Genomic DNA, 27,970 nt, shown 5'->3' on the forward strand with positions numbered 1-27,970 from the left:
AAATCATGGTGTATGTGAGAAAGGTGGCTGTGCTAGGAGACAACTACACTCTTCTCTTCACTACAGAGCAAGTGGGCACCTGGAACAGCAAAATCTCTGCTGTTGCAACTGCTTCTTGTCAACACTGGGATCCTTACTTTGCCAGAGCTGCCATTTTAAATGGGGAAGTTGTGACTAAGACGTGAAGCACTGGTGAGTTCTGGCTGTTCATGACTATCAGCAATCCCACTCATTTTTATCATCAAGACTGCTTTCTGTAGTAGCATCTCATGCTCAGTGTATCTGCACTGGTGGATAGTTCAGGTGGATAAAGCACCAGGGCACATACTGAAAAATTAGCTTAATGAAGGGATAATGAAGAAACAGGTTTAGGCCCGCGTGTGGACTATCTGTACCTAAGTTAAATCCATTCTTTGCACAGTACAGAGGTGATATCAACTCTTCCACATCTTCTAACCCAACAGTGCAGTGGTTACTTTATGCATTTTACACGTGGGCATCCAAATCCAGGTACTGTCCTTCACCAAAACTTCAAGTTAGAACTTAGTTAAGTCCAAGACACCAAATAATCAGATGTCCCCAGAATGCTCTGTATGTTGGCCTGGGGCTTTGCTCTCGCTCTCCTTGGTTTAGCTGCTTCATTGTGAGGCCACAAAGTGAGAACTACAGCTTAGTGGTTGTAGCTGTTGTATGAGACATTCCTGTTTTTCTTTGCCTGTCTCAGGCTTATATCACATTATAGAGTAATCCTGCCTCTAAAAGGAAACCAGAAATGCAAATGACTAAGGAGAGATAAATGAACATTTAATTCAAACCAGCAATATGTTGTTTGCAGTTATTTATTTTACTAAAATGGTTACATATGTTGAAACAAAGAAGAGCTATAGTAATAATGTTTGTTTTTCCAATATCATAAATAATTATTGAGTCTTCATTAGCTGTTGGCTCAGCACTGATCATGATTCTTGTTATTTAAAAAAAGACACACAAATAATTCATTAGAATTTGTGTTTTCAGAAAACTCTAAAGCAGCAGTAGAAAAAAAAATAAATTAAAGGAAATGGTAACAAGAAATTATGCCAAGTATTTCTTAAATTTAAAACCCACTTGATGTGTATTACAGATTATTCTTTGTGCTTTGATCATTTTAAAGAAAGAACCATGAACAAGTTTATAGTATGGCTTGTCTTCTCCAGTTTTGCTCCAGAGAAGTCACCAAAGGTACCATTTTTACATGACAAATGTTGTTGTCATTTATGCAGACAAAAACACTGTGAATATTCCTAACAGAAAAGTTTGTCAAAACCATCAATTTATTTTCACAAAATATTTAATACCAGAATAACTTATAATAGTATGAACAAAAGTGAAGTATTAACTCTCTGCTATTAGTTATAAACTCACATTATTATGTCAAAATCCAGTAAAGTATCAAAAATTAATGTCACGGAATCTTAGACACATAATGATGCAAGTCAGTAAAACATATACTTCAACTGTTCATACAGTCATGACAACATACATTTCTCGCTTGGCACTTTAAGTCAATGCAAATCAGCAATTTAGAAAACAAAGTAAAAATATATATGTACAAAATATTCTTATATCAAATCATTTTCATTGTACACTAAATAAACCCAACAACATGTTATGTTACATCAAGAAGTTTCCTAAGAAGTCGCACCAAGGCTGATACTTGCAATGTGTCTTGACTATTTTAGTGCAACTGTAACAACCTATTCTTGCAAGTTTAGTTTAATCATCAGCACAGTCCTGCTTCCAATGAAGTGGGAATTTGGCCATTGAACTCAGTGGGAGCAGGACTGAAGTCTTATCTTGTTCGTTGATGGCTCATGAAAGAGGAATGGGGAGAGGGATAAATAGGAAAAAACCTGACAGGATAACCACAGGAAGAAAAATATCCAATTCCTAGCAACAAACAGCTCTTTTCCAGTTTTCTGTAACTGATTCAGTATAAATCGTATTTGGCTTTGCCACTGTAAATTGCTGTCATTTAAATTCCATTCAAGCACTGTAAACCTCATTAGACTATTGTTATATGATTTAAGAATAACTTGTACGCCCAAGAAAACCCTTAAAATAAGCTGGGCTTTTTGATAGTTATTACGCTCAACAGCAGTCAAGTATAGAGATGTGACATTTAATACATTTTAGTATCTATTTAAAACCCTCCAACATTGAACGCCGGGATTTTTCAATGTTTCAAGTCTCATTTGTGTTACTACTGTGGGCTTTGATAGTTTACACTACAGCTTTTTCTCACTGAAATGTGAACTGTCAGTCAACTGTCCTCATCTATGCAGTACCTACAATAAAAAAAAACAAAAAACAGAAAACAAAAACATTTAAAACACTTTGAAGTAACAATTTCCACCATGGAAACGTTTTTGAGTTCCACTGCAAATAATAAATGGCACTATAGATTCAGTTTTGTACAAGAAGAGATTGACTTTGCTTACTCATATAAAAACTTCTGTAAGTCACTAGCAGAGCTTTAGAACAATAGAAAATGGACTTTACAGCTAGTCTGGCTAGAACCTTCTCAACTAGAAATCTTTAACAAGCAACATGGCTGGGAGCACATGTGTAAGTTCAAAATGATCTGAACAATTAACTTATTTCCTAAATTTGTGTGTTCTAAAGTATTGCACTTTCCAAAGGAATGATTTTGGTATTTTAATATACTGCATATACAGGTAAGAAACATGCATAACAATCTCAATGTCACTTTGACAAAACATACTGTACAATTTTTATAACACTGTTGATTAAAAAAGAGAGAAAAAAAATGATGTAACAATTTTATTAAGACTTGTCAATTTGTTCAAGTCTATTATGCACAATTCTCCAGGGCATTCAGCAGTAATGTGTTTAGCCCTAGGCTGCTTAAGCCCACTTGGAATAATACACAAAGTTTAAGCATTATGGCATTGTCATTTTGAGGCATAATACTGTTGTACTATGCCCACGTTATAGCTTATTTTTGGAAAGCAAGGCACTTACTGTAATAGCAATGCAAACACCTTATGCGCACTTTGATTAACATAAAATAAGTTAATGTTTTGATAAAAACAGGTTTGTTTTTTTTATATAATTTACATGCCTTTTATAGAAGCAGTTGAACATTTCATTTAATACAATGAAAACGTCAGAATCTGAAGGAACACTGTTTTTTCAAACTGACTGTACTGTAAGAAGGGACCTATTTTCCATGTCTGCCTCATATCTGTGAATCTGATTTTGCTGAAACCAATCCTGTGAGGAAAACGTCCGCTTGACAAGAAAAAAGTAACTCATCTCTTTAAAACTGCTGGACTAATGGCACTTTAACAGTCTTTACTTCTGATATATGTGAGGATTTCTGGATGATGCAGCTGGTAGTTCCCTGCAGTTTGTCCTTCCCTTGGGCGAGGTTTGTTAGGGCCATGGCTGCGTTGATCTCCTTCCAGTACGTTTCATCTTTGCTGGTTCCTTTTCTGTTAGCTGCGCTAGATTCAAGCAATAACAAACAGTTACATACACAGCTTACACAGCAGTAGCTACTTCCCATAGCTGAAAGGAGCCTACAGGAAAGCTGGGGAAGGACTTTTTGTAGACATGTAATGACACGACAAGGGGAAATGGCTTTAAACTGGAGGAAGGTAGATTTAGTCTAGATACTGGGAAGAAATTCGTTACTGTGAGGGTGGTGAGACACTGAACAGGTTGCCCAGTGAGGATGTGGATGATCCCTCCCTAGCAGCATTCAAGGCCAGGCTGGATGGGGCTGTGAGCAACCTGATCTAGAGGAATATATATATATAGCAGGGGGTTGGAACCAGATGATCTTAAAGGTCCCTTCCAACCCAAACCATTCTATGATTCTGTCATCTACATAGCAGCTAAGTGATGTTAGGAAAACTGTAATAATAATCGTACAGGGAAATAGCATGTTTCCTTACTCACCTTTCACACTTATTTGGTCCATTCTCCAGAGTTTCTGAAAAAGAAAAAAATACATCTATTTTTCTTCCAGTAGTTTTTAAACAAGCAAATTCATGAAATAGGCAAATAGAAAAATAACTCCAGATTAATTCCAAAATTGATACCAAAACCACACTTTCTTTGGACACATATAAAGGGTCGACTTCACTCAAGTGCCTCTCTGGAGAAATCCATATTGAGGTTGAAGCAGACATGAGTCAAAAAAACCCACTGTGGAGAAATTTCAGCCATGGGGAGGCTCCTGTGCCACAGCTATGTAAGAATAGGGTGTGCTGGGGCAGAGTTTGCTGAGCTTCTCCAGCACCACACTAACAAGACCAGTGCTGAATCCTGCCCAGAGCACCCTGGAGTGGCCCCGTGTTTTATTGGCAATAGTGAGAATAATGCTGATCCTGGAAGTTCACCTACATTTTGCTGGGTGATGGAGTGAGTTTTTCAGTACATAAATCCCAAGGACATAAGGAATTACAAAAACTAAAAATAAAACCCAGTTTCATTTCCCTTTAGTGAATGCCCTCTTGTATGCACTAAAAATAGGACTTTCACCCCTACACAGATGATGTGTGTGTTTTTAAAGCTACCCTTGCCCAGGCTGCACCTCAGTCCCAAAGGCAGGCTGAACAGGACACAAGGAACAAGCACACGTGGCTAACAGCCTTTGGAGGTGAAATTGCATCACAGGAGTAAGCTACACTTTCCCATCAAGGGTCACATTTGTTCATTCATTAAGTCCTCGCATTGCAGAGAAGCCAGAAATATTTGCCAGGCAGAAATCTGTATGCTTTAGTCAGTGGACTTCCTATCCTAACACAGAAACGCATTATAGGGGAATGAGAAGCTGATGTCTAACTGTGGAGAATGAGTCAAACAAAAGAAAAAGCTTGAGCATGAGCTTTAGTGGCTACATGACCGCAGTAACTCCTAAATCTCGTAAAGCAATGAAGCCAGATACCCAGCTGGTAGTCTACCCTACTGCTAGGTTCCAACCAGATTATTAATTAAAAGCTGATCTTTTCTTTAAACAGAGTTTCCAGGTGAATACATCTCAAAGCACATAGCATCCCTTGCTAGCTTCGTGGTTACAAGTGGCTTCACCCGCCACCAAAGGGTGGCCAGTTTGCTCTTGCAGCCAACACAACCAACACCTTGGCAAAGCCATGTTCCCTAGTGCTTGCAGGTGAACAGCAAAGACCACAGGCTCACCAGAAAAAATGCAGACAGACCATCTGTAATTTCACTGGTCAGATGTTTGCCAAGCCGTTTGATTTAACAGGACTTCATGCTTTTGCAAAACAGATTTATAAATGTCCACAAGTCCTCGGGTTGATATGTTGTTCCAAAACAACATATCTTTAGTCATTGTCTCTTGAGCTATCCTAGATCACTGCATGGGGGGAAAGTTCAATCCAGGAAGAAAAGAGAAAACCAAGGATAATAAAATATATATTAAAAAAAATTATATATATATAATTTGCAGAGATGTACTGAGTGGCACCAAAAGTTTCCTTCTTCATAATATACTGGGCTACAAACAGTTTTTCAGCCCTGCTTGATTTAGTGTTTGCTGGTTGTTTTTGTTTTTGTTTTTTTTTTTTTATTTTTAAATAGAGACAGTGTTAAAGAGGAGGTTTAGGACTGAATAGGTCAGTAGGTATAGAAATGGAAATGGCAAGTAACAGAACACTGTTGCCAGAGCAAACCTGGATATAAATACACTTCTCTCATGCATCTGTCAGTTTCTTTTGCTGTTGGAAAATATTTCCTATGAACAAAAAAATTGCTTGTACAAACTTCTGAGGAAAGTAGGTGTGAATGGTGACACACATTCCAATTCCAGCGTTTATTTGAAGGAGTATTTGCAAATATTTTTTAGTGGTATTTAGCCAGTTCTAAAAGAAAGCAACTTGCCCACAGTTTAAAAAGCAGTAGCAAAGCTAGAAAACACAACCCAAGACCAAAGAGTTACCCCTTCTTTAATTTTGCTAGAGATCTTCTTTTATTCCATTCAGACTTTATATTTTTTAAACAAATAATTTATGTCCGAGAAATATGAAACTGGATTACAATAAAAACATAATTGATAATTTGCAAAGCTCTTGCCAATAGGTGTTGTAAAAGCATGTTAGTACAAAGAAGTCTGACAATCCATCATTTGAATGCACTTTTTCTTGCCAAAAATCCTTTTCTGCTATACCAAACCTATTATAGCATATCTCCTTTTGCAGTGCCACAGCATTCAAGGCGCTCACATTTGTCTGAACAGACCTTAGTAAAGGAAATGAGTATGATCACCATCTTTGGATGAGGAGAACCATTTTGAGAAAGGCAAACAAGCAGTTCTGCAATGAATGTTGGTCTCCATGTCTTTTTGCCTTCTGAGGGGATAGAGCATTCCCAGGCCTTCCTTGACACCTTGCAGGTCAAGCCAACGTGACCAAACTCATAAAGAAGGCTTAGTTTAGCCTGGTGGAACTGTAGTCTTGGACATGTCTGGCTCTTTACTGACAAGAGAGGGAAGGTAGAAGGCAAATCTTACTGAATTAAAAAAGAAATGAAGTGAATCTTACCCAACATTAGCTTAGTCTTCACCATCTTTTGCAACCTGCCTGCTCTAACCCCACTTAATAACTTAAGCTTCTGATAAATGCTTTTGACACTTTAAATACACACAAAACTATTGCAGTCTGTTTCAACTGTATAAGCAGAATGGCAAGACTGGTAAATGAATGCAACCAAAGAACAGCATTCCCAGTACATAAAGTGTTTATTCTATTTTACAGGGTTGAAAAGATGCACCATAGCTGCCCTCTCCAAGCACTGTGAAAATCTTTAATCCAATGCACTTCCTAAACAAGCTAGAGTTGCGCTCAATCACATATTAAGGAAAAGCCAAATCAATTAGCTAATGATGAAAGCAATTTTTTCTGTCTCAGAAAGCAATGTGGGAAAGGATGTTAGTAGGCTCTCAGCAGATCCTTAACATTAAGCATTAGAAAAACCTTGTTTTTGTTACAAGGCCTGCATTTGCTTAAAGAAATTTGTTACCTGGTCTACAATTGGGAAGTTTAAAGCACTATGAAAATGGAAATACAATCACATATAATTGGGGACTGTCATAAATGATCCCACTTACTGGTGCTCCATTCTGCTCCCACAGCAAGTATGCAGAGAATCAGCTTTTGCCTGGCCAGGAATGTCTCATTCTGCTTTCACCATCCGCCCAAAGAAACCAGCGGTGTAGGATATTTGTTCCCTCTTGTTTATAATAGGAAGTCACTATAAATCATTCACAAATGGAATCTTGTATACCTTTCCATTAGTATGAGTTTTCAGTATACAGTTTACTGTAGCATGCTGTGCCAAGAGTGTAGTCACTGGACAATACCAGCTTTGTGATACAGTATGGCATTTTTCAGGACTCACATAATTATTAATAATACACGTAGAATATATATATATTTCTTTTTCACCATGAAATTTCTTCATAAATATTCACTGGCTGATCCTGACAGCTCTCTTGCAAGGTAGCCTGCAGTCCCATTTTAGCAGAGATGGAAATGAGTCTCAGAAGTCCAAAGACAACATGGCTAGGCAATACTTTGACCATTTATGTCAAAAGCATTTCAGAGCAGACTTTTCCAGGTTTTCTCCTATAGTTAAAATATTATCTTTTGTTCTTCTGCTATCAGAAAGGCTCACCCAAAGCAAATAAAACCCAGTGTTCTTGAAAGTAACGTATCCACAAACTGAACTGTAATACCACTTTTCTCCAGTGCACTGCCATTACATTTGACTGTTGCTGAAGTAATATTCAAATAATTTCCCAGAAGATATGTATCTAAATATGTACACAGTGTCCTTTTAAACAGCATATCCAGCATTGGAGAAGAAACACAGCGTATAAATGCTGTAGCACACGTGTCTGCTCCAATTTACCACATATAAGAGCTCTCTGGCTACGTGGTGTTGCAGCACATTCAAGTATTTCTGAACAATTCAGACCCTCACAGTTCTTTGAGTCCAGACTCAACTTTCATATACTTGGATACCATTAGGGGTGTGCTAACTAATGCTAATTTTAATTATTTTTTATCCCTTTGAAATAGGAATTTTGATCTAAAGAACACTGCATGTGTGTGGTAATGAACTGACCTCAGCCAAAAGCCCTGCAGGGAACAGTGAAGGAAAGACTGACCACTTACATGGGACCAAGAAGCATTCGTGCATTCCCACACTCAGTGTTTCTTCTACACTGTTCAAGGCAAACTGCAACAACTGGCACAAACCCTGATTTGTGTTATCAGGTATCACTGACAAAGCAAAGATGGCTGGAAACCAAGAGGGGAAAGAATGTGTGAATGAGAGAATGAGACAGAGAGAAAAGGGCACTGAATACTATACAGTGGAAAAAAAATGGACATGGAAATCAAGATGCTGTAAGCTGGTTCCACATGGCTGTAATATTACTTGAAGCTACTTGAACATGTACAGATTCCTCATGAATTACACACCACCTACTCCAGCTCAAAACGGAGGGGAAAAAAAAAAAAAGAACTGCTGGCCCCAAATGGTGAATACTATAAAATATTTGTTAGTTCAATAAAAGGTCCTGTATAACTTATCTTCATTTTAAAGTTGGCAGTGTTATTCAACTGTTTCTCTCCCTCTGCCTTTCCTGAACTTTCTTTTGTTGGTTTTGGAGACTCTTGCTTAACATGTGTTGACCAGCATTTTCAAAACAAGCAAGAGGAGGAAAAAGAGGGAGGAACAGGAAATAAATGGGGCAGCTGAATGAAAAATGAAGTTTACATATGTGAGTAAATTAGTGGTGAGATGAGGTATTTCTGTAGGTCACACAGAAAACACACACACACTATCCCTTGAGTATCTAGTATTTTCCAAACCACAATTTCAGGGCATATATGACTTTCAGATCTCTGTTTTTCCAAGAATAAAACTGGGTCAACTGGAGCTAATATTCCCCTACTATTCTACATTGATTCAGCTCCTTTTCTCCAAAAAAAGATCTTGAAGTAAACCATGGATCACACAGTATCACCAGCATTCTCCCACCTCTGGGAGGGAAAGTGGCTTAACACAGGCTGCTCAGCAGTGCAAAGGAGGGAAAACTAACAGGGATTTATAGCCATAACAAGGATTTATTGCCATGTCCATTTATTGGGTGAGCTCTAGGCCTAGGCTCTAGAGGAATTTTCTCTTCAGCAAAGCTTTCATTTACCAGTGCTTGTGCCTTCTTCCAGGAGGAGGTTGTGGAGCAGCCTGTAATGGTCATCTCCGTGACCCTGACACCTCACTTTTTTGGCTTCACATATCAAATATAATGCCTGACTCATCAGCCACCATCCTTTCAGATAAGCAAGATGCACAATGACAACAGAAAGTGACAAGACACTGGTGCAGATTGCCCAGAGAAGCTGTGAGTGTCTCATCCCTGGAAGCACTCAAGGCCAGGCTGGATGGGGCCCTTGGCAGCCTGAGCTGCTGGGTGGAAACCCTGTCCACAGCAGAGGTGTTGTAACAAGATGGTCTTAGAGGTCCCTTCCAACCCACATCATTCTATGATTTGATGATTCTGTGAAGTTATGCACACAGAGTGACTGTTACATCAAGTAATTTTCTATGTTCTCTGTGAGTCTTTCAGGAACGCCTCTAGCTGTGGTGGGACATCTTCTGTTAAGATGCATAGGTTGGGTCTTGCCAATGTTGGAAATCTCCCTTTGCCGTCATGCCCCAGACCAAAACATTTCAGGGAAAGCCTTCTCTGAAATTTTCTTCTTGCACCAGAACATCAGATCTAAGATTGAACAATGAGGGGCTGGTATCACTCAAGTTGTTTTTTTTCTGAGTACCTAGGAAGCTGAAGACTTTTTCCCTGTGCAGTCCTAGAGACTGCTGAAGAGGGAGTAGGCATCTAGTTACATTTTAATACATGTGATTTTTATGAAATGAGTGTACATGCCCACAGAGACTGGGATAGGTGTATTTTATAAACCATAAAATAGAATTGAGTTTGCAGATCTACATTAACATTTACATTAATAAGTGCACAGAAAGCACCACATAATAGCAGGCTTGGTCCAAATGGTCTTACAGTCCTGGGCTGTGCACCTGCATGTAAGAATTTATTGGTTAGCAAACTAGATACAAACCTGGTGTAAATCACTTCATTGTTCTGGCTGTCATGGCCAGCTCTGTATTTCCCATGGCTACTGACAGTGTGTTCTCTTTGCTGAGATTCAGGGCACTGTGTGAGATTTGTTTTTTCAGCCAGGCTTTATTAGAGCTTATAATGGGAGTCAGTGCCTTGTGGCATTAGAGGCGAATTGTTAATGAACCGAAGGTTATATGGCATTATGTTCTTTTCAGGTTTGCTGCAAAGCTGACTGAATCAAATTTTTCCTCATTGAGTTAGCATGTAATGTTGTCGAATACCCTGGTGATAGTCTCCTGTGTGCATTTCATAGTGGATAAACAAATATCTGACAGGCTTCATTTTTTTGGGGTGTTATTTGGAAAGGGATTTACAGCGTGTGCCTTGCTGACTGGAAGGATGAAGTATTCAGCCCTCCTATTGCAAACCACTGTGGGTTAACATCAAGAAGCAGGCTAGGCAGCAGGGAACAGGGAGGGTGAAATAAAGGAAAGAGGAGAAAGGGAAGGGGGAAAAAAGAAATAAAGGAGTGGCTATGGGAGATGTTAAAAAAGGGAATAAGAAAACGACAGATGAAAATTTGCTATGAAAAAGAAGAGTAAGGAGTATGGAGGGAGAAAATGAACCAGAGTATTCATTTTCTTAATTTTAATAGAAAAATATCCTTTTCCCACCCAGGAATTTCAGTGGTGTGCAGGCAGGCACGTTCAGGCTTTCACTCTGGATCTAAAAAGTTTAATTGGAAGCTCTTAAAGCCTAAAATAAAGCTTTAAAAGTAAAAAGCTAAAGTCAAATGCAGCCAGGGTAAGCACTATTACACTCCAGCCCGATTGTTTTTCATTAAAAATGTGGGGTGAAAGGGAGGGTTTCAAAGCCATATTTCAACCCTAGGCTGACACTACAGCAGTAAAATCTGATTTTGTTATGCTAGTTGGCTGTGGGTTTGGGAGCAGACCCTACATTTTCAGTGTAAGGTTATGATATAAATGCATGCACAGAGGATATTTTCAGAAGTCTCCTGCACAATTCAGAGAAATGCGTCCCCTGGCTCCCGCGGCTCTGCTTGATACGGCTCCAGGAGCCAGCTCCTCTCCTGCCCCCCGGGCTGCAAGCAGGCTCAGACATGGCATGGACTGCACAAAGGCAATTTAAATTACAAGGTGCTGTATTTTCAGGCAAGTGGAAGAACTTCTACACGAATGCCAGAACTGATTTCCAGGGTGTGTTTAGCCAGCAGTACTGAGTAAAGAATGGGTGAGTTAGAGGAAATTCACTGCTTCTTTCACTTGCCTGTATGACAGAGACAGATAAATATGATCTTTTTCATAGTTTCATACTTCCAGCCACAGCATGGGGCACTGTGTGTCCACTGGGATGCACACAACACTGACGTTCAGCCAAATACTAAAACCCAGGTACAAAAGTTGTAGCTCAAACCAACTCCACTGAATGATCACAGGTATAGAAATTCAAGTAGTTTGTATTGAGGTACATAGACACATGTATGTGCCCAACAGTCAAATAGACGTAAGGCTGGTTGTAGGGTGCAAAGGGCTTCACAGTAACAAGATTCTATAGATCAACTGATTGCATATGAAATTTTAAAAATATATATTTATGTCTATAAGGAAATATTGAGATACTCAGAAACGTATCTGTATCTGTTCCTGCTTCTCTACCACATGGGAATAAAGACGAGAATTCCAAGCAGTCTGCCTTCCCACCAAGTGTACTGTGAGATACAGAGGTGCGGCTGCACATGGTGCTTGCTTTGGCTGCCACCTCACAGAGACACAGGACAGACCTGCCTGGGGCCAGAGCCAGGATGGGAGGTGAGACCTTTCCCCCACAGCCTTGGCATCACTGTGCAGCTGCTGCAAGACCACTGAAGTAGGGAACACAAGCCAGTTGACAGATAGTTTTATCACCACCCAGCAAACCGTGATGACAACTGACAGTCCTCAGTTTGTGCCACAAGGCCATGTGTGGGGCCAGAGGAGCTGCTCCAATCAGCCTTTTCATATATGTTCATGTACCTTGTCCAGTCTCTGAACTCTGACCCAAGCCTGGGCCTTCATCAGTGCTGAGCACTTGCAGGTGTAAATAGGGTGAACATGAGCTATGCTTTGTGCACATGAAGAGACACAAAAACATGAGAATCCACAATGTCTTAGGTATTCAAAAGTAAGCCAAAAACAGAGTGGTGCAGTGCCTCAGTTCCCATCTGTGAGATCCTACAGACGTGATGAAAACAACTTCATTCAGTTTTATGAAGGACCAGATGGAATGCCTCAAAGAGTGCTGAACAGCATATCATTAATTACCTTCTCAGAGAAGCTCAGCTGCATTCACTTTAGGCTTTACAAATATAGAAGGCGAGATGAGCACCTGGTGAGGATGTGAGCTAGGATTTGTTGCCCTTTCCAAACTGGGCTACCTCACATATGTCATAAAAGTCTCTCTTTTCTCCTCTACATGGAGATATGATGGAAGCCCCTTCATTTTGCACACTGAGGAATTACAGGAACCTACACAGAAAGCTGTAGTCACACATACCCTGACCTTACTTAGAACAGACAGCAGAAAGTAACGTTGGAACTGCAAGGGGAATAGCTGCCCATGGTTTATTTTCATCTTGAATTGCACAAAAAACATTTTACTGTTTGAATACAGTTTTTTAGTTAAGTTTCTAGTTCTGCTGCCTTTGCTTTTCCTTTGTGAAGCTACTGTGGCATTTGCGCTCCTGCCCACCACAACTCATACTGTTAATATTTCCATTACAGTATTTCTTCCCAAACCTAAACATTCCCAGACACCTTCTGAACAAGTCCTCAGAGATTCTAGTAAACTGGGAAGTATCTCAAGAAGGGCTGTGTTTCCAGTTCTCCTATTCAGTGGGACAGTGCAGCAAAGCAGGCAAAAGGGGGAAGGTTGTTGGAGCAGAAGAATTGTGAGACCAAAATTATTCAGGAAGCTATATCAATTTGCCAAGAACTTTTGAAGAAGCAGAAACAGCTTCTTCTCCAAGCATCGTACAAATGGTTTGAGTCTTAGTGCAGTGCAATTTCAATCACTTGGCAGGAGAATTGTACTTAGGAGAGCTGATAGAGCGCCCTGGCTATCATGGAGATTGGTGAAGCACAATAAATCACCTAGACTGTGCTCGAGTCCTCAAGGAGCCGCAAAACCTTAGTGCTGCAGATGCTCACTAATTGAAAGTTGTAAGAGCCATTCACTGCGGAGACAGATGAGGCTCCTGCACTCCAAAGGAGCATGTGTGGGAGGTCCTGAAACAGTAGTAGGCCAGCATTTAACATTGCAAAGGCCTTGGATGTGAACAGCTTTGTCGAAGAAGGCGGAACTGCTCTTTTGGCAAAACATGTGAAACCGTCTGTGATAACGGGAATGTGAGCAAAGATGACTGAACAAATATTTGCACTGAATGCCTTGTCAGGACAGGGGAATTGCTACTGATAACGATCTTTACTTTCAACGTTACTGCTTCTGACAGTCTTACAGACTTTGCAGATGTTTATTGGCCACTAAATCATTCTTCAAGAATGTTGGCTCCATTCCCAAAACTGAAGAGTCTGAATGTGAAGGGGTTTGTTATTCAACACACACGGCTGCTTTTGGAGACAGCAATTTTTGAGAAACCAGCTCTCAACAGCAGGGAAGCATCATCAACTGATAACGATGTAGGACTGGGTTCAAACTTCTCAGAACTCAGGGCATGAGGCATGCCAGCATCAATGCGTCACCTACCCCACGTGGCACAGCACCACGTGGGGACACTGCCTGTTCTGTCAAAGCAAGGCCACATCAATGGACCTACATTGCTGCAAGAAATGCTGGGGGAAGGCAGCACTTAAAAGCCTATGCCGACCTCAGTATACTGCCTGCAGTTCTTGGTATAGCAAAAAGACTGCATGAATTAATGGGCCTCTGTCAAACTCAGTGAGATCATGCTGCAGAGACTGTTGTTGCTCCACTTGGCTCCTCTAACTGTAGGACACATTGCACAGCAGCCAGGCACAGTCATACCCTCTGCTGTTGATCCCAGGAAGAGCAATTTGCACAGATGCAGTGGCTGAGCTGTAGAGGACAGTGAACCGTGGGATTTCAATCTAAGCATGTTTGCTTTCAAGCAGAGAGCATCTGAATCACGGGCAGCAAGCCCAGACGGTCTGAAAGAAGATGCTGATTCTCTGAGATCACTGCAAACAGTGCTCACCTGTAAAAGCTTTTCTGGCCAGTGGAACAACATCAGCAGTGATAACAACTACGACAGTGATAACACATATCTTGTAAATATCAAGAAAAAAGAAGAATCCATGCCTTTATACAAATAAACCAATAAATTACTGAAGCATGACGTATTATCACTAGAATGGACAAATATACTATCTGGAAATATTAAATATATTTTTTTCCCAAAAAGGCAATAATTGTCTTGAGTAGTGTAACCCGTTTCATGATAGTGAGTATGATCCAAGAGCATTAAAAGCCAACTGTCTTCTCTAAAACCTAATTTTGTTTCCAGCTATCAGCCTCCATCATCAAAGGCAGTGCTGCCAAAAGCACTCCTTCATAATGCTTTTTCCCCAACTCAAGTGAATACTGTTTGTTTTGAAATGTCAGGTTGCTGATGCAGAGACAGCGTGCTTCAAAATTATGTAATATAGGTGCAGAAGGCAAGAGTGTCATTTTCACTGTGTGCTTGTTCTTCATTAGCTCACACAAGCTTCCCTGGAAGTCAGGAGATTTCTGTAAGGGAATCATCTGTTACGATTTGCTGTAGCAGGGACTTAAAAAACACATACATGTTTATGACAAAGCCTTATGGTATTTATGGTTAAATCAAGTGACAAGCTTTGAAAAACGAGCCTTTTGGCAAAATGTGAGTAATCTGAAAGATCTGTAGATCAAAAACAACTCAGAAATTTTATCAGCATGGATGAACAGTCATTACTACAAATCAAACAAAGAACTTCATCAGTGAGGCTTTGGAACTGGGGGAAAGTGGTCTTACATTGCTGCATAAGGATATGAAAAATGTCTGCATTCGTAGAATACAATTCCTCACACGCAAATCAGTACGGATTTTTTGCTCATGTAGTTACAAATGAACTTTACCCCTAAATCACACGTACTTACATAGCTTGCTCACATGTCCTCCCTGATCTAGTCAACTGCTTTCACAAGGGTAGGCAGCATATGCCACGATCATATATTTGTATAGCTAGCCTTGCAAACTCACCTTCCTCTTATGAGCTAAAATCCTGGATTTCCAGTTCTATAAAGAAAAGCATACAACAGAAAGCCATGGCTACAGACATAAATAATATTCATTATTTTTTTTAAAAAATAACTACAGTGAAAAAAATGTAAGATGATTTGATTCCCACCACACTGCCCAACTCCAGGCTCTGAGCCTTTGGACAGAGGATGAGATGAGAACTCTGGGCAGCCACGCAAGCCAGGCAGCTACAACACAAAGGCCTCAAGCTCTGTGAATTTAAATGCTTCTCTAATTAACTCACAGCTATTATTAGTAGTACTCCTGTTTCCACTTTTAGACTTTTTCTTTCATTTTGCAAGAGTTTTTACTTCTTTCTTTGCCTGGAAGCCAAAGCTTTCCTATAGAGTGATAGTCTATACACCAGAGTTTGCAAAAATGATGCAGATCTGCAAAGGGTCTGCAAAGCATACACGGCAAATCACACTCACACATGTACACAATGCCTGTTTTCTTCCCCACTCTGCCTCTGCAACACTGGGCAAACACACAGTGTCCCCATAGCAAACATTTTGTTTAAGGGTACAGATTCACCACTTTGTGTGCCCGTAAAACCTACGCAGTTGGCTACCGCCAACCACCTCAGTCATGTTGAGAGACAGTATGTTTCACATTAGTCGTATCTGCTGAGATTGCTAGGTCAGCAAACTGGAAAGGCATGTCAAGACTCCAGAATGGCAACAATCAAAAGAAACAGTAAAAGAACTAGATAAGCTCAGGCAAAGACAGCTGTGTTTTCATGACTGAAAGCTGCCTGAGCAACCACTGAATTGAGGATACGTGACCACAAACTCAAATTCAGGTGGAGATTGACGACTTGGAATAAGGTGGAAATTTCAGGGAAAGTATGAATATGTGTTAGGCAAATAATGAATATATATATTGTAATTGCACGTAGTCATGCATGCAGAAGCAAAGGTAGAGAGCTGCTTTGGGTGTTAACCCTTATTCTTTCACACACTAGAATAAAGAATACCTGCTGATATGCTCACTTTTCTTTAGGTGCAATGACAGAGAAAATGATAGAGAAAGAAAAACCTGAAGCAAGAAGAGATTCCATTGCCAGTATTCATCTGAGACAACCTGGTGGGATGATACATGGTATGTGGAGACGGAGTCATACTGTAGCAACACATGAAATAGGAGGCTTTGCTTGGCTACTGACATCAAGTTGTCACCATAAGGATTTGTCAGAAATTTGACATTTTGATTGCTAGTCAAAAAGAGAAGAAGGCAGATTGGGAAATATGACTTGTGGATAACAGGCACAAGGACTTTGGGAAAGTTATCTCTGCACATAAAGCTGGGCATGTGCAACCTCCCCCTCAATTATGTGTAGGCTGGCTTAGACAAAGCACTTCAAATGAAAAAAAACAACATCCTTACAGAAGTGCCTGAAAGCAGAGATACAGGCAGTAAATGAGACTCATTTACTGTAATTAGTGAATGTAAAGTTTTGAGGAAGACTTCTTATATTTTGCTTCTTTACACAAGACTCCAAATGCTGTGGCCTTTATAATCAATGGAAAAGAATGCTTTCTGTTTAAATGACTGACAATGTAAAAGCAGCAAATCAGCACATTTAAAAGAAGTCTTATATTGTACTACTCTTTGAATACTGCTCCACCCCTTCCTCCCTTCCTTCCTTTCTCCCTTCCTTCCTTCCTCCCTCTCTTCTTTCCTTCTCAGTATCTCAGAGAAAAATAGCAGTTGTAGAAAAAGGTAGTAGGAGAATAGCGCAAAAGGTATAAGTGGAAATACTGCCTTTCCAAGAATGATGAAAATAGTGTGTAGGTATGTAGGGGTATGAAATCTGCTGCCTAATTGTTATTGTACTTGCACAAATAACTGATAAAAATATATGCGTTTCTGTTCAAAGTAAAAAGAAGAAAATTTTCTCTGATGATATAAAGAAGCTCCAAATGAGCTGACAGCTCCTTCTCTAACCATTGTTCTTGTTCTCACATATTTGTGCAAGATGCATTAATTCACAAAACATTCCTCATTTCTAAGCAGCAGGAAGGACGCCCTCCTTTGGGCAAATACACACTTTTCATTCATTTGGAGAAAATAAAATAAAATAAACAGAATGAATTCCCAATCAACACTTGTTAATTTGAAACACAAAGAATTCTCCCATATTGAAAGCAGATTGTTCTGTAAAAATGCTTGTTTTCAAGGTCATAACAGTGCTGGCAAAACTCAAAAAAGTTATAGTCCAACTTGCTTGTGTTCAGCTGTGTTTACTTAGCCTCAACTTGACAAAAGTCTGCCTCTGATTATACATAGCAGTCATCTGCCCACAGATAAATAGATATTACACAAACGTTTGGAGAGAATGACATTTGGCTACCATTATTTTTGGAATAATTTACCCTGCATCCTGAGCTTGAAACACCAAAATGATTCATAATGTTTTTTTGGAACCAAGTATTTCCATTTGACAAATAAATCGACCTCTATGACCCTTGTGTACTTTACATTGTGCACTTCAGTGGAAAAAACAGAACAAAAAAAAAGGTAATTTTTATGAAATCTTCTGTATATTTGGAAAAGCTGTATTTATTCATTCAGGCCTTCCTCTGCCCAAAGCCAGTGGCACATCTGGGCAGAGCCCAGCCCCTGCACTGCAAACAGCTGCACAAGACATCCTACCAAAGTAATCTGTGAGCAAACACACAAAACTCAGCTACCTGCAGAGCGGGCACCTGCACATGTAAACCTAACAGCAGTGCCAGAGACACAAATGTATTTTCTATTTCAAATGTACTTACTTCAGACATCAACTTAATAGCTTTCTGCTTATTATTTATAGGAAGAAAAATGAATACATACTGCTTATGCTCCCAGATGCCAGACTGAAATTCTGCCTTATTTGAAGACCTTTAAGATCATCTAGTTCCAACCCTCATCCTATAGATAGCGACACCTCCCTCTATACCAGGTTGCTTACAGCCCCATCCAGCCTGACCTTGAATGGTTCCAGGGAGGCAGCACCCACAAGTCCTCTGGGCAACCTGTTCCAGTGTCTCTCCACCCCTACAGTGAAGAATTTCTTCCTAATATCTAGTCTAAATCTACTTTCTTCCATTTTAAAGCCATTTCCCTTCATTCTGTCACTACACACCCTTACAAAAAGTCCCTCCCCATCTTTCCTGTAGGCTCCCTTCAGGTACTGGAAGGCTGCTGTAAGGTCTCCTCAGAGCCTTCTCTTCTCCAGGCTGAAGAGTCCCAAATCTGTCAGTCTGTCCCAATTGGGGAAGTGCTTTATCTCATGACCATCTTCATGACCCTTCTCTGAACCTGCTCCAACAGCTCCACGTCAGATGTTTCACGACATTTATAAAATAACATATATTTTACAGCAGACCTACAATTTCTCTGATGTGTATAAAATTTGAGTCCAGTTAAAAATGTTACTTGGCTTAGGGCACTTTATGCTATAAATTATCTCAAAATAACGTAAAAACTTACAGATAAATTACAGTTCCTTCCCCCATTCCTCCCCTGATGTCTATTCCTAGTTCTTGCTCTATAAACCCCTGCCAGTTCCCAAACACTGACTGCCGCATTCAGTGCTTCCATATCAAATCCTGCAAGTATCAAGGGCAATTCAAGGCCCATTAGAAATACTGTCACTGCTGTACATTTAAAGTGGAACATTTTTCTTGAAAATAACAACAGATGGGAGAATAAAACCTAGACAAGGCAGAGAGACAGACAGATTAGTTTCTGTAAAGTTAGCACGCTTTCGGAAATGTCTTTTCAATTAGAATACCAAAATTAAGAAAGGCTCTGATGCAATAGGAACCATATGTGTTTGACATATCCAGCTTCTCTATCTTTGACATCTAAATATTCCGTTTAAAGAAAATTAAGACATTTGTTTATGAAGAACTAGTTTATATGTTTACAAGACCAAGCTGAATGTTTTTAGATGGAGTGATTATATACTAGTCATTTCCTCTCATTTTCCCTTGATTCAGGAAGGAATATTGCTGTGAAGATGGAATGTATTCTGGATGTGAACAGCTGAAGGTACAGAAAGCAGATTTCTGTCACGTGGAACTAACAGCTAATTCCTTCTGCTGAGGCTGTTTTTCTACAAAGACCATGTATCAAGAGCTCATCACGCAGTGATGCAAAACCCCACTCCTTCAGAATTGTGCTAATGGTCACAACCGAAAGAAGAGTTAATTCAGATGGAATCCAGGAAAATGAGGCAGCACAGAAACCTCATCAGCAGTCCAATCACATGACAAAATGTGAGGCATCTCCAAAGCCACTGCCTGCCAAAAAAAGAAAGGCTGCTGCAAGAAAAATACTTTCACAGCTTGATATCTGGGTCTTGTGACTGCTATCCAAACAAGGAGTAAAAGTGGTACTATATAATGTGGCAGGGTAAACAGAACCACCCACTCGTCATCACCAATCATGTTTTTAATTCAGATAAATTCTGTTTCTTTTAAAAATGAGGGGGGCGGGGGGAAGAAACAAAGCCTTTTGCTCAACTTGATACTTATACGTATCATCTGATTTGGCATGACATATTTTAGGTTCATATATACCATGAACTATACAGGAATACATGATCTGCCATGCCAGATCAGACTATTGGTCCATCCCAGGCAATATCCTTTCTCGGCTACTGACCAATGCCCCCAGCCAGCTGTGCAGCAGGTTAAGATTTTCTATCTGCAACTTACAGATGATGAACTGAAAAATTTTCCAACAGGTGACCTGATCTGAAGATTACAGAAAGAAGGAGACTTGGGAGAAGTTCAGTCTTCCAGGAATGCTGGATAAAAGAAGCCTCCACATTTTGTTGACCTGTCTTACACTAGCCGGAAAACTAGTTACAGTTTTCAAAATAGGTCTTGGTGGGAGTCTCCAAAGGCTAAATTGGGAACAATGAAGCCAAGGAATGAAAATGCTATGTTTCCGCATCCAGCTTTATTGGGAGTGCAGATGTGACAAGAAACAGCCACACACCCCACACAGATGTCCTCTTGCCACCAAAACTGGGGTACTTCTTAGCTATGAACTTAGTTCAGGTTTTCACTGAGTTGTGAGCAATACTTTGGATCAATTTGTTTTGTGTTTTAAGCAAGGTCATACACTTTTCTAGATGTGCCTTTGCTCCAGTCTGACTAACAGAAAAAAAAAATGCCAAGAAATAGTAATTAGATTCAAACGTGCCTTCCAAGTAGAGTGGTAAAACGTCTCTTGATTGTCTTGAAGTATGCACCCACCCTTACCCATCAAACACTTTGAGAGGGAAAAATGTCTAACCTCATTCTGAATTGTGTAAATGCTTCTATCACTTCTCTAATTTATACTAGAGCTCTTCCAACTGCACCCAAGATTCCTAACAGTATTTCCATCATATCTACTTTACTTTCTTACCTTCATCCCTTCTATCTCCTTCCTTCCATCAGTCTTCCTTTTCCACTTCCTTTTTTCTTTTTCATTCCTACTCTCAATTCTGCATTCCCCTTTCCTCACCTACTCTCCCTCTCTACTATCTTCCAAAAGTTTATATCCATTATTTTCCCACCTGTATTTATTTCCTGATTGTAAATTTTCCTTTTTCCCTTCTTCTTCTCTCCTTTCTTCCACCTTTCACCTCCTAGAGCTAAAATGATACTCCAGCAATAACCTACCTGAAAAGCGAATTACATCTTTTAAGTCCATTGTCAGTGCTAAAGGGATGGAAAGTGTCTCAAAAAGAGCTAAATGACTATTCCAGTCCCTGCCTCGGACAAACAAGTGTAGCTGCCACTGACAGCTGGAGGAGTTCAACGCCTGAGTCAAGTAGTTCCCCATTTGCTACCAAGCACTGCTTTGTGCGGGAGTCCTGCTTTAGCAATCTGTCCCCACACCAGGGCACGCCGAGACAGACAGAATTACTTGTGGTGGCCGCAGGGTGTTGGTGATGAGAAAAACAACTCAGATAATGTAAGTCCTTTCTTCCCTCTTGACTGGGACCGCGCATCTAACAGAAGCTAAAATTTTGCTGAAACTTAAAAGAACGACAAAGAAGTTGATATGGATGTGGACACAGATACGCACTGCTTCACACCCTGATTCTTATGGGTCTCTAAGAAAATATCAAACCACAGTAAGAAAAGTTCCTGGTCTGGCATGACCAGCATAATTAATACTGCAGCTAATGAAAATCTTGTGAGACTTCTCTCTCTCTCGGCTTCAGGGGAAGGAAAGAGGTGAAAATCACTCCTGGTTTAATGTCCCTGAAAGGGACAGAATTACACCACACTAAGCAGCACTGATCCCCTGAATTTTTTGAGATCTGCCCATTGAAACAGTAAATGTTATCTTTCTGAGATGGAACAAGTTAATAGAAACATGCACTGGGAATCGTATATTCATGTCCAAAACTCCAAAAAACAAACAAACAAATAAAAACAAAAAACTGGGGGACACTTGTTTTTCATGGTAAATTTCTTGGCCCTGGGACACAAAAGCCTTGCTCCCTGTTCAGCTGCATGGTATGGGCAAGCTCAAGCTGCCTGAACGCAGCCCAATTCAACTTGCACACCCAGTCTTTCAAAGATTCCTCTGCTTTCTTTGTCTCACTCTTTTTCACATTACTTCTGGTGGTTTGCATGTTTTTTTGCTGCCACTTGCTTCCCACCCTCATTGCTCTCCAACCGCTTGCCGGGCAAGCGCAGCAATTCCATGTAAGGAGCACGGTGAAGAAAAGCACGCCTTGATTTTCAGCACACAGTAACTCGCACGACATTTGATCATACACAGAGATTAAGTCATTCATGAATAGGGCCCAAAGGGAGGAACAGCTCCAGAAAAACAACCCTCCTCACTGGTAGTGCAGCATCCAGAACTCTGCAGTCACTGCTGCCACACTTACAGTTTGTAGTCTATCTGGCAAAGCCAGGAATCCAACTGCAGACTCTGTGGTTTAAATGAAATGTATCTACAGCAGCTTGGATCAGTGTTTAAAAATGTTCCATGTTATTTTAGTCCAAGGACAAGCTTTTAAAATTAAAAGAAAACTTTGGCTTTAATTACAAATTAAAAGTGAAAGTTGTTGAAAAAGAATGCAAATTCTGAGCAGAACAGAAACTATTTAAAATTTAAAACTCGTTCTTCTCTCCCCCAGTGTATGACAAAATTTCTTGTAAACATTTAAAACAAAAGCTTGAAAGTTATTCATTCGAGGACACTATCTAGGGTGCTTCTGCCTCGCCGTCATGGATCTCTGGCATCGCTTGATTTTTTCCTACATTTATGTTTTCAAGTTAAAATAAATGTCAGATTTTGACGTGTGTTGCAATGGCCAAAAAAGAACCACAACAGTAACTTTCACCCACTTTTCCCCTAAATGTTATTATATATGTGCGATGCAGTACATCACCACCCTATATGTAAATGCAAAGGGTTTATTCCCAATCAGCTATGAGCAGTGTGATCCCAAAGGGGTTAGATGCTACAATGGAGAAGCTGCCGCTCTTGGGATGATTTTCAGCAACAATGGCCCATCTGAAAATCATTAGTGCATAGCAGTGGATTTTCCACATGTTCCTACGCTGGACAAGCAGGTTGCCCTTGAAGTATGGTTCCCGGGGGGAAGAAGGAAAACCCAGAGAAAAGTATTCTATTGTCAGATCACGGTTTTGCTAAAGCCAGACAAAAATATGGTCAAGCATTCACTTGTCTGCTCTGCTGGCAAAACTACAGGGTACCGAAATGGAGACAGCTAATGAAGAAGGCAAAGAATGAAGCTCAGGAAGATCTTAAAGGAGGACAGATTTATTTGTTTTTCTTTTAAAAAAATCAGAATTAAGGTTAAATATGCAAATTTCATGACTTTTGTATTACTGATCTTTATTTTATAAGGCCCAAAAGGTTTGGAAAAGGTAGCCTTTTCTCAACACAGTATCTCATCTTTTAATATAACTATGTTTGAAGGACCAACAAGAAAATAGTGAAGAAACCTAAATAAAAATAAGGATGAATATAACTAGGGAGTATTTGATATTTAATGCCACGTTAATCGATAATTTGGCTTGAAGGAGGAAGAAAAGTTGGCAAGAAGGAATGGAATTCTTTAGATCCTTGTTTTACTTTAGAAGGATTCCCAATGGGTTTCACTTAAACAAAGAACTTTAGTTTTCCACTGGAAAGACAAAAAGAAAATCTTGGTCTAGCATGTCCTGCCACATGCTTTAACTACACAGTAAAAGAGTACATAGTTGGATCACAGGCATATTTCAGAAGTGTAGTATTTATTAGCTGCTCTGTTGCCAAGTTCCACTATTATCATTTTATTATAACTAAGGTATATTTTTACTAACTAAATTATATTCAGGGCTTTCATTTAAGCATTTGAAGGTATCAGAGTGTCACGTACAGATAACATACAATATATCACAGGAATCTGTTGATTTTCTCCCTCCTCCTCTCCTCTATAAACGGTTATCCTATATCTGATCTTGGGGGCATCTGACTCTCCTAAACCCATAACCCAGCTGTAAAGACACATAGGGGTCAATGGGCAGTGCAATCCTAGCTCTGTGCACTGCCTGTTACACCTCATTACAACCTCCTCTGCTCCCCTTTGCTCAGCCTCACTCAGACCTGAGTTTTTGCCAAGACCTCCTTTCTCATTGGCAGGAGACGTGGGTTGGTTGCACACAGATTCTCCACGAGCAAGGCAGGGACATGGTGGTAGTGCTGAGCTGTGCACAGAGGCAGTAGAAACAATGGGATGGGAAGAGGACATGGCCATAATGATGGCAGGGCTTTAGTGGGCTCATGAGGATGTGTGTTTCTGTTGATCTGGGCAGGGACACGGTGTCTCCAAGCAGCTGATTTCCACAGAGAGATGACAGAGCTCCTCAAACCTCAGCAAGTGCAGCAGTACCACAGGGCTAAATAAAGTCTTTATTTTTCCTATTTCGTGCAAGGAATGAAGGAAAAGCAGTACCCAAATATAAGCACTGACATTCTCCAAGGGTCACAGTCTTTGATCTTTGAGCAAAGATCCCAATGAAAGCAGCTGGAGTCCACCATAAGAAGTTTGGAAATCTTTGGAAACACATGAATTTTGTGTGTCAAACCATGCGGTGTGCTCTGGGGCCAAAATACTTGAAAACCAGACCAAACCTTGGTGAAATGGATCTTTGCTTTATCCAACATCAAGCATTTCAAGAAGCCTGATTTTAGAACATCTGAATGCCTGTCCACTGATTATCAAGTCAGCCTATAGGCACCGTGAGTCAGACATTTGAAGTAATTATTAGCTCATTTTGAAATAATGGGGCAGAGAGTCAAGGATATTAATTTGTAAGTGTTTTGAATAGGGCCCAGATTATTAAGGAATACTGGTGATTTTTCTCTGTGGAGGTCTACAACAAATGTAACAAAAAATAATTCTTACACATGTTTGTAGCCTGAAGAAATTATATCATTCACAGTCTAATGAGATAACAGCTGAAAACAGACACCCAACGTTTTATCTCCTTTAAAATGATTAAACAAGCATTTATTTGGTTTAGCCAAAGTCTAGGCCTGCAAAAATGGCCTTCACATAAACCATCAACTTCACTGAGATTACTAGTTGCAGGTAAGCATCATAATCTCTTCATTAATGGGATTTTGGGCTTTGCAATGAGCTGGAACAAGCACAGGAGATACCTAATGACTCATTGGTAGTGCAGCTGGGAGACTAATTTTCCCTATCTTTGCTACCATTGCCATACTGAACTCCAGTGCTTCAAGCTGAAACAGAAAATGTGGCTAAATGGCAAAGTCACACAGAAATTACCATTGGAATACAGCATTGAGGGAATGTGTGTATGCCTATATAGACAGGTATTTACATACAGAAGCATGAATATATTTCATAGATATATGAACATATGTATGTGAACGATTGTGTGGTCTACACACATCACTACAGTCTCTGGAGCTGGCCAGAGCAAGAGAGCTTTTTTGGCTTCTCCCCATACAGTGCATCAATACTTCACAGGCCCATGATCGCTTCACCCGCAAGTATTGCTGAGGGGAGGAGGCTGCAAGCTCATGCAGCGCACACATAACACCCATGGGAAGGCAGTCCCAGGGCTCAGGGAATCAGCTGGCAGTAGCGACAAGCTGCACACCAGCTAAACCACAGAAAATGAAAAAAATAAAGGGACACAGAGTGTGTCCATGTGACTCACAACCCACAACCCAGCCTGTAGGCTGTGTCATCTGCACACCACTGCCATAAATCTGGAGCGGGCCATGCGACATGCACACAGAGCGGTGGGAACCATTCTGGATCTGTCCCCATGCATCTGGACACACCAGGGCAGCCCCACACCTGGCTCCTTGAGATGCAGCAGCAGCTTGAGGAGTGGGGCCTTGGGTGAACATTCTGAAGTCAAGGGCACAGAGGGGCCTCCAGTACACTGAGGCCTCATCACTGACCGCAGTGTCTAGCCCACAAAGTACATCCAGTGCAGGAGAGTGATCCTGCTGCTGTTTTGCAATGCATTACAAAATAGTTTGGCGAGCAGCAGGAATTTGAGGCAATACGCTCCTGAAGAGCCAGGTCGTGAGGAGCCTTCGTTTTTCCAGCAAATTGGATTTAAGTTGACAAATAGGAACTGAGAGAAAAAAAAAAAAGCCTGACAAAGTAAAGGGGAGATGGAGAAACCGACAACATTTAACTTGATCTTCAATGGTGTAAATCTGTCAATACCCACAAATGACCGCGAGGCCTCACGCCAGCTTCTACTCTGAGATACCGTAACTAAGACGTTTGGCTGGTACCTCACATTGGAAAGAAAGTTTTTACATTTAGAAATGTAAAACATTGTAACATTTAAGGAATTTTGGCTACAGCCCACTAGCCAGCCTTCCGCCAGCTCCAGCTAGAGGATTATTTTGAATGCTGCTTTGCCTTTCATGCATCTGTTGCCTAAATCAATGTGGAGGCAAGAGGGAGGGACTGAAAACTGGCCTTAGAAATAGTGGTATATTTCAGTGTCGTAACCAATAGTCTTGGCAGTCTCTTTTAACTTGAAATGTCAGTGCCATACCGAATATCTGGTCATCATAACCTCAGCTTCTGGCCATCAGTAAAAGAACAGAGATAGAGGATCCAACACCAGATTCAAGACCACAGCAAAAAATTAAGGAAAATGCATTTCATGGCTCGTTGGAGTTTCACTTTACCTATTTTTGTGTGCTTCTCTTCAGCTGTTCCAGCCCTTGCTGTTTATCTGATCTCTTTCTGTTTGAATCATTTTACTTTTTCCAGATTTTCTACAATTCAGCTTACTTTCACAACTGACTTTCCTGCTTAAAACTCCTGCTGTTCTTCTGTTGTAGCTCACATAAACCTCACGTAGTACATTACATAAAACATTTGAGTGCTTTGACTGTTAGGATGCATTTCTTCTTTAACATATCTAAAACCAACTATCTGATGCCATTTGCATTCCATAAAGCATAAGAGACCTTCAATAGCCTACAGGACTCACTGACAGTTTCCACATTTACCGCTTGTTTCTCACACCCAAATATCTACGCTGAGAATGAAGTGGACTGAACAAAACAGAATCCAGCTCTACTTCTCTGGTTTTGAATACACTGAAATTATCTGATTTCCACAGATATGGAACATTCTGTGGGAGCAGGTGTTTCTACAAGCATTCCCCCAGCTCAATCTCATACAGAGCACCCACAGACTCTCCACATTTTCAGAGCACAACCTATTCTGAATGTCAAGGCATGGACTCATCTGCAGCCCACGCAGAGAGAGATTCCAGGTTCCCTCAATCCTCCTGTCAAATTGTGCCAAAATTTCTGGTATTCACATTATGGACAAATGACCTAAAAAATTTCAGTTAAACACATAAAGGAGTTTTTAAAGTTGTGGAATGACTTTCAAAAACCACAAACCTGCAAGAGGAAATAGGATTTGCTGGATCAGATAAGATTACTGGTCTATCTGGTCAGACAACATCCCACTTGTAGCCTTTTAGAAAACAGTGATGGTGAATAAAACTAATACTAGTCTGGCTTAATACTAAGAGAGTTTTAAAGATACTCTGAGAAAAATCCGAATCAGAAATCCCACTCAGGACAAAACAACCTCATCTTTTTATTTCTCATGATCTTTTTTCTTTAGTTATGTTCAATAGATAAATTCCAGTGCTCACACTGATGCAGACAGAGCTTTTTACGCTACCTGAGAGTGATCAAACTCTGCTGTGGAGCAAGATGCTACACAAGTTCATGCATTTTTCACCCATGTCAAAATATTGTCATGGTAAGGAAAATCCATGTGCCTGTGCATGTAAGCACAGAAAAACTCAAAGCACATCTTTATTTACTCTCTGTACAATCGAATACAAGCATGCTGCTTTTCACCAGCCTCATCAAGAGCATAAAATATTTCAAACTCCAGGACTCCTAAGCAGCTTACTGATTTATTCAGCAGTCATCATGCTCCAGATTTA

General features: G+C 40.3%; 1 protein-coding gene across 4 annotated transcripts in view; it reads right to left on the bottom strand.

Moving 5' to 3' along the window:
- Nucleotides 1-823: 823 nt before the first annotated feature.
- Nucleotides 824-27,970, bottom strand: part of MKX (mohawk homeobox) — a 43,127-nt gene continuing 15,980 nt past the window's right edge. For 3 of the 4 annotated variants that reach the window (XM_015853317.3, XM_085538764.1, XM_085538762.1), the window contains 2 exons: nt 3,967-4,000; nt 824-3,509 (listed from right to left, as the gene is read on the bottom strand). In XM_015853317.3, the coding sequence (XP_015708803.3) occupies nt 3,323-3,509; nt 3,967-4,000 (221 nt within the window). In that variant the 3' untranslated portion in view covers nt 824-3,322. The remainder of the gene's footprint in view (nt 3,510-3,966; nt 4,001-27,970) is intronic. The other variant, XM_085538763.1, reaches the window with a different exon arrangement.

Source organism: Coturnix japonica, chromosome 2, assembly GCF_054131305.1.
Source record: "Coturnix japonica strain WE chromosome 2, WE-NBRP24, whole genome shotgun sequence".
Classification (NCBI taxonomy): Eukaryota; Metazoa; Chordata; class Aves; order Galliformes; family Phasianidae; genus Coturnix; species Coturnix japonica.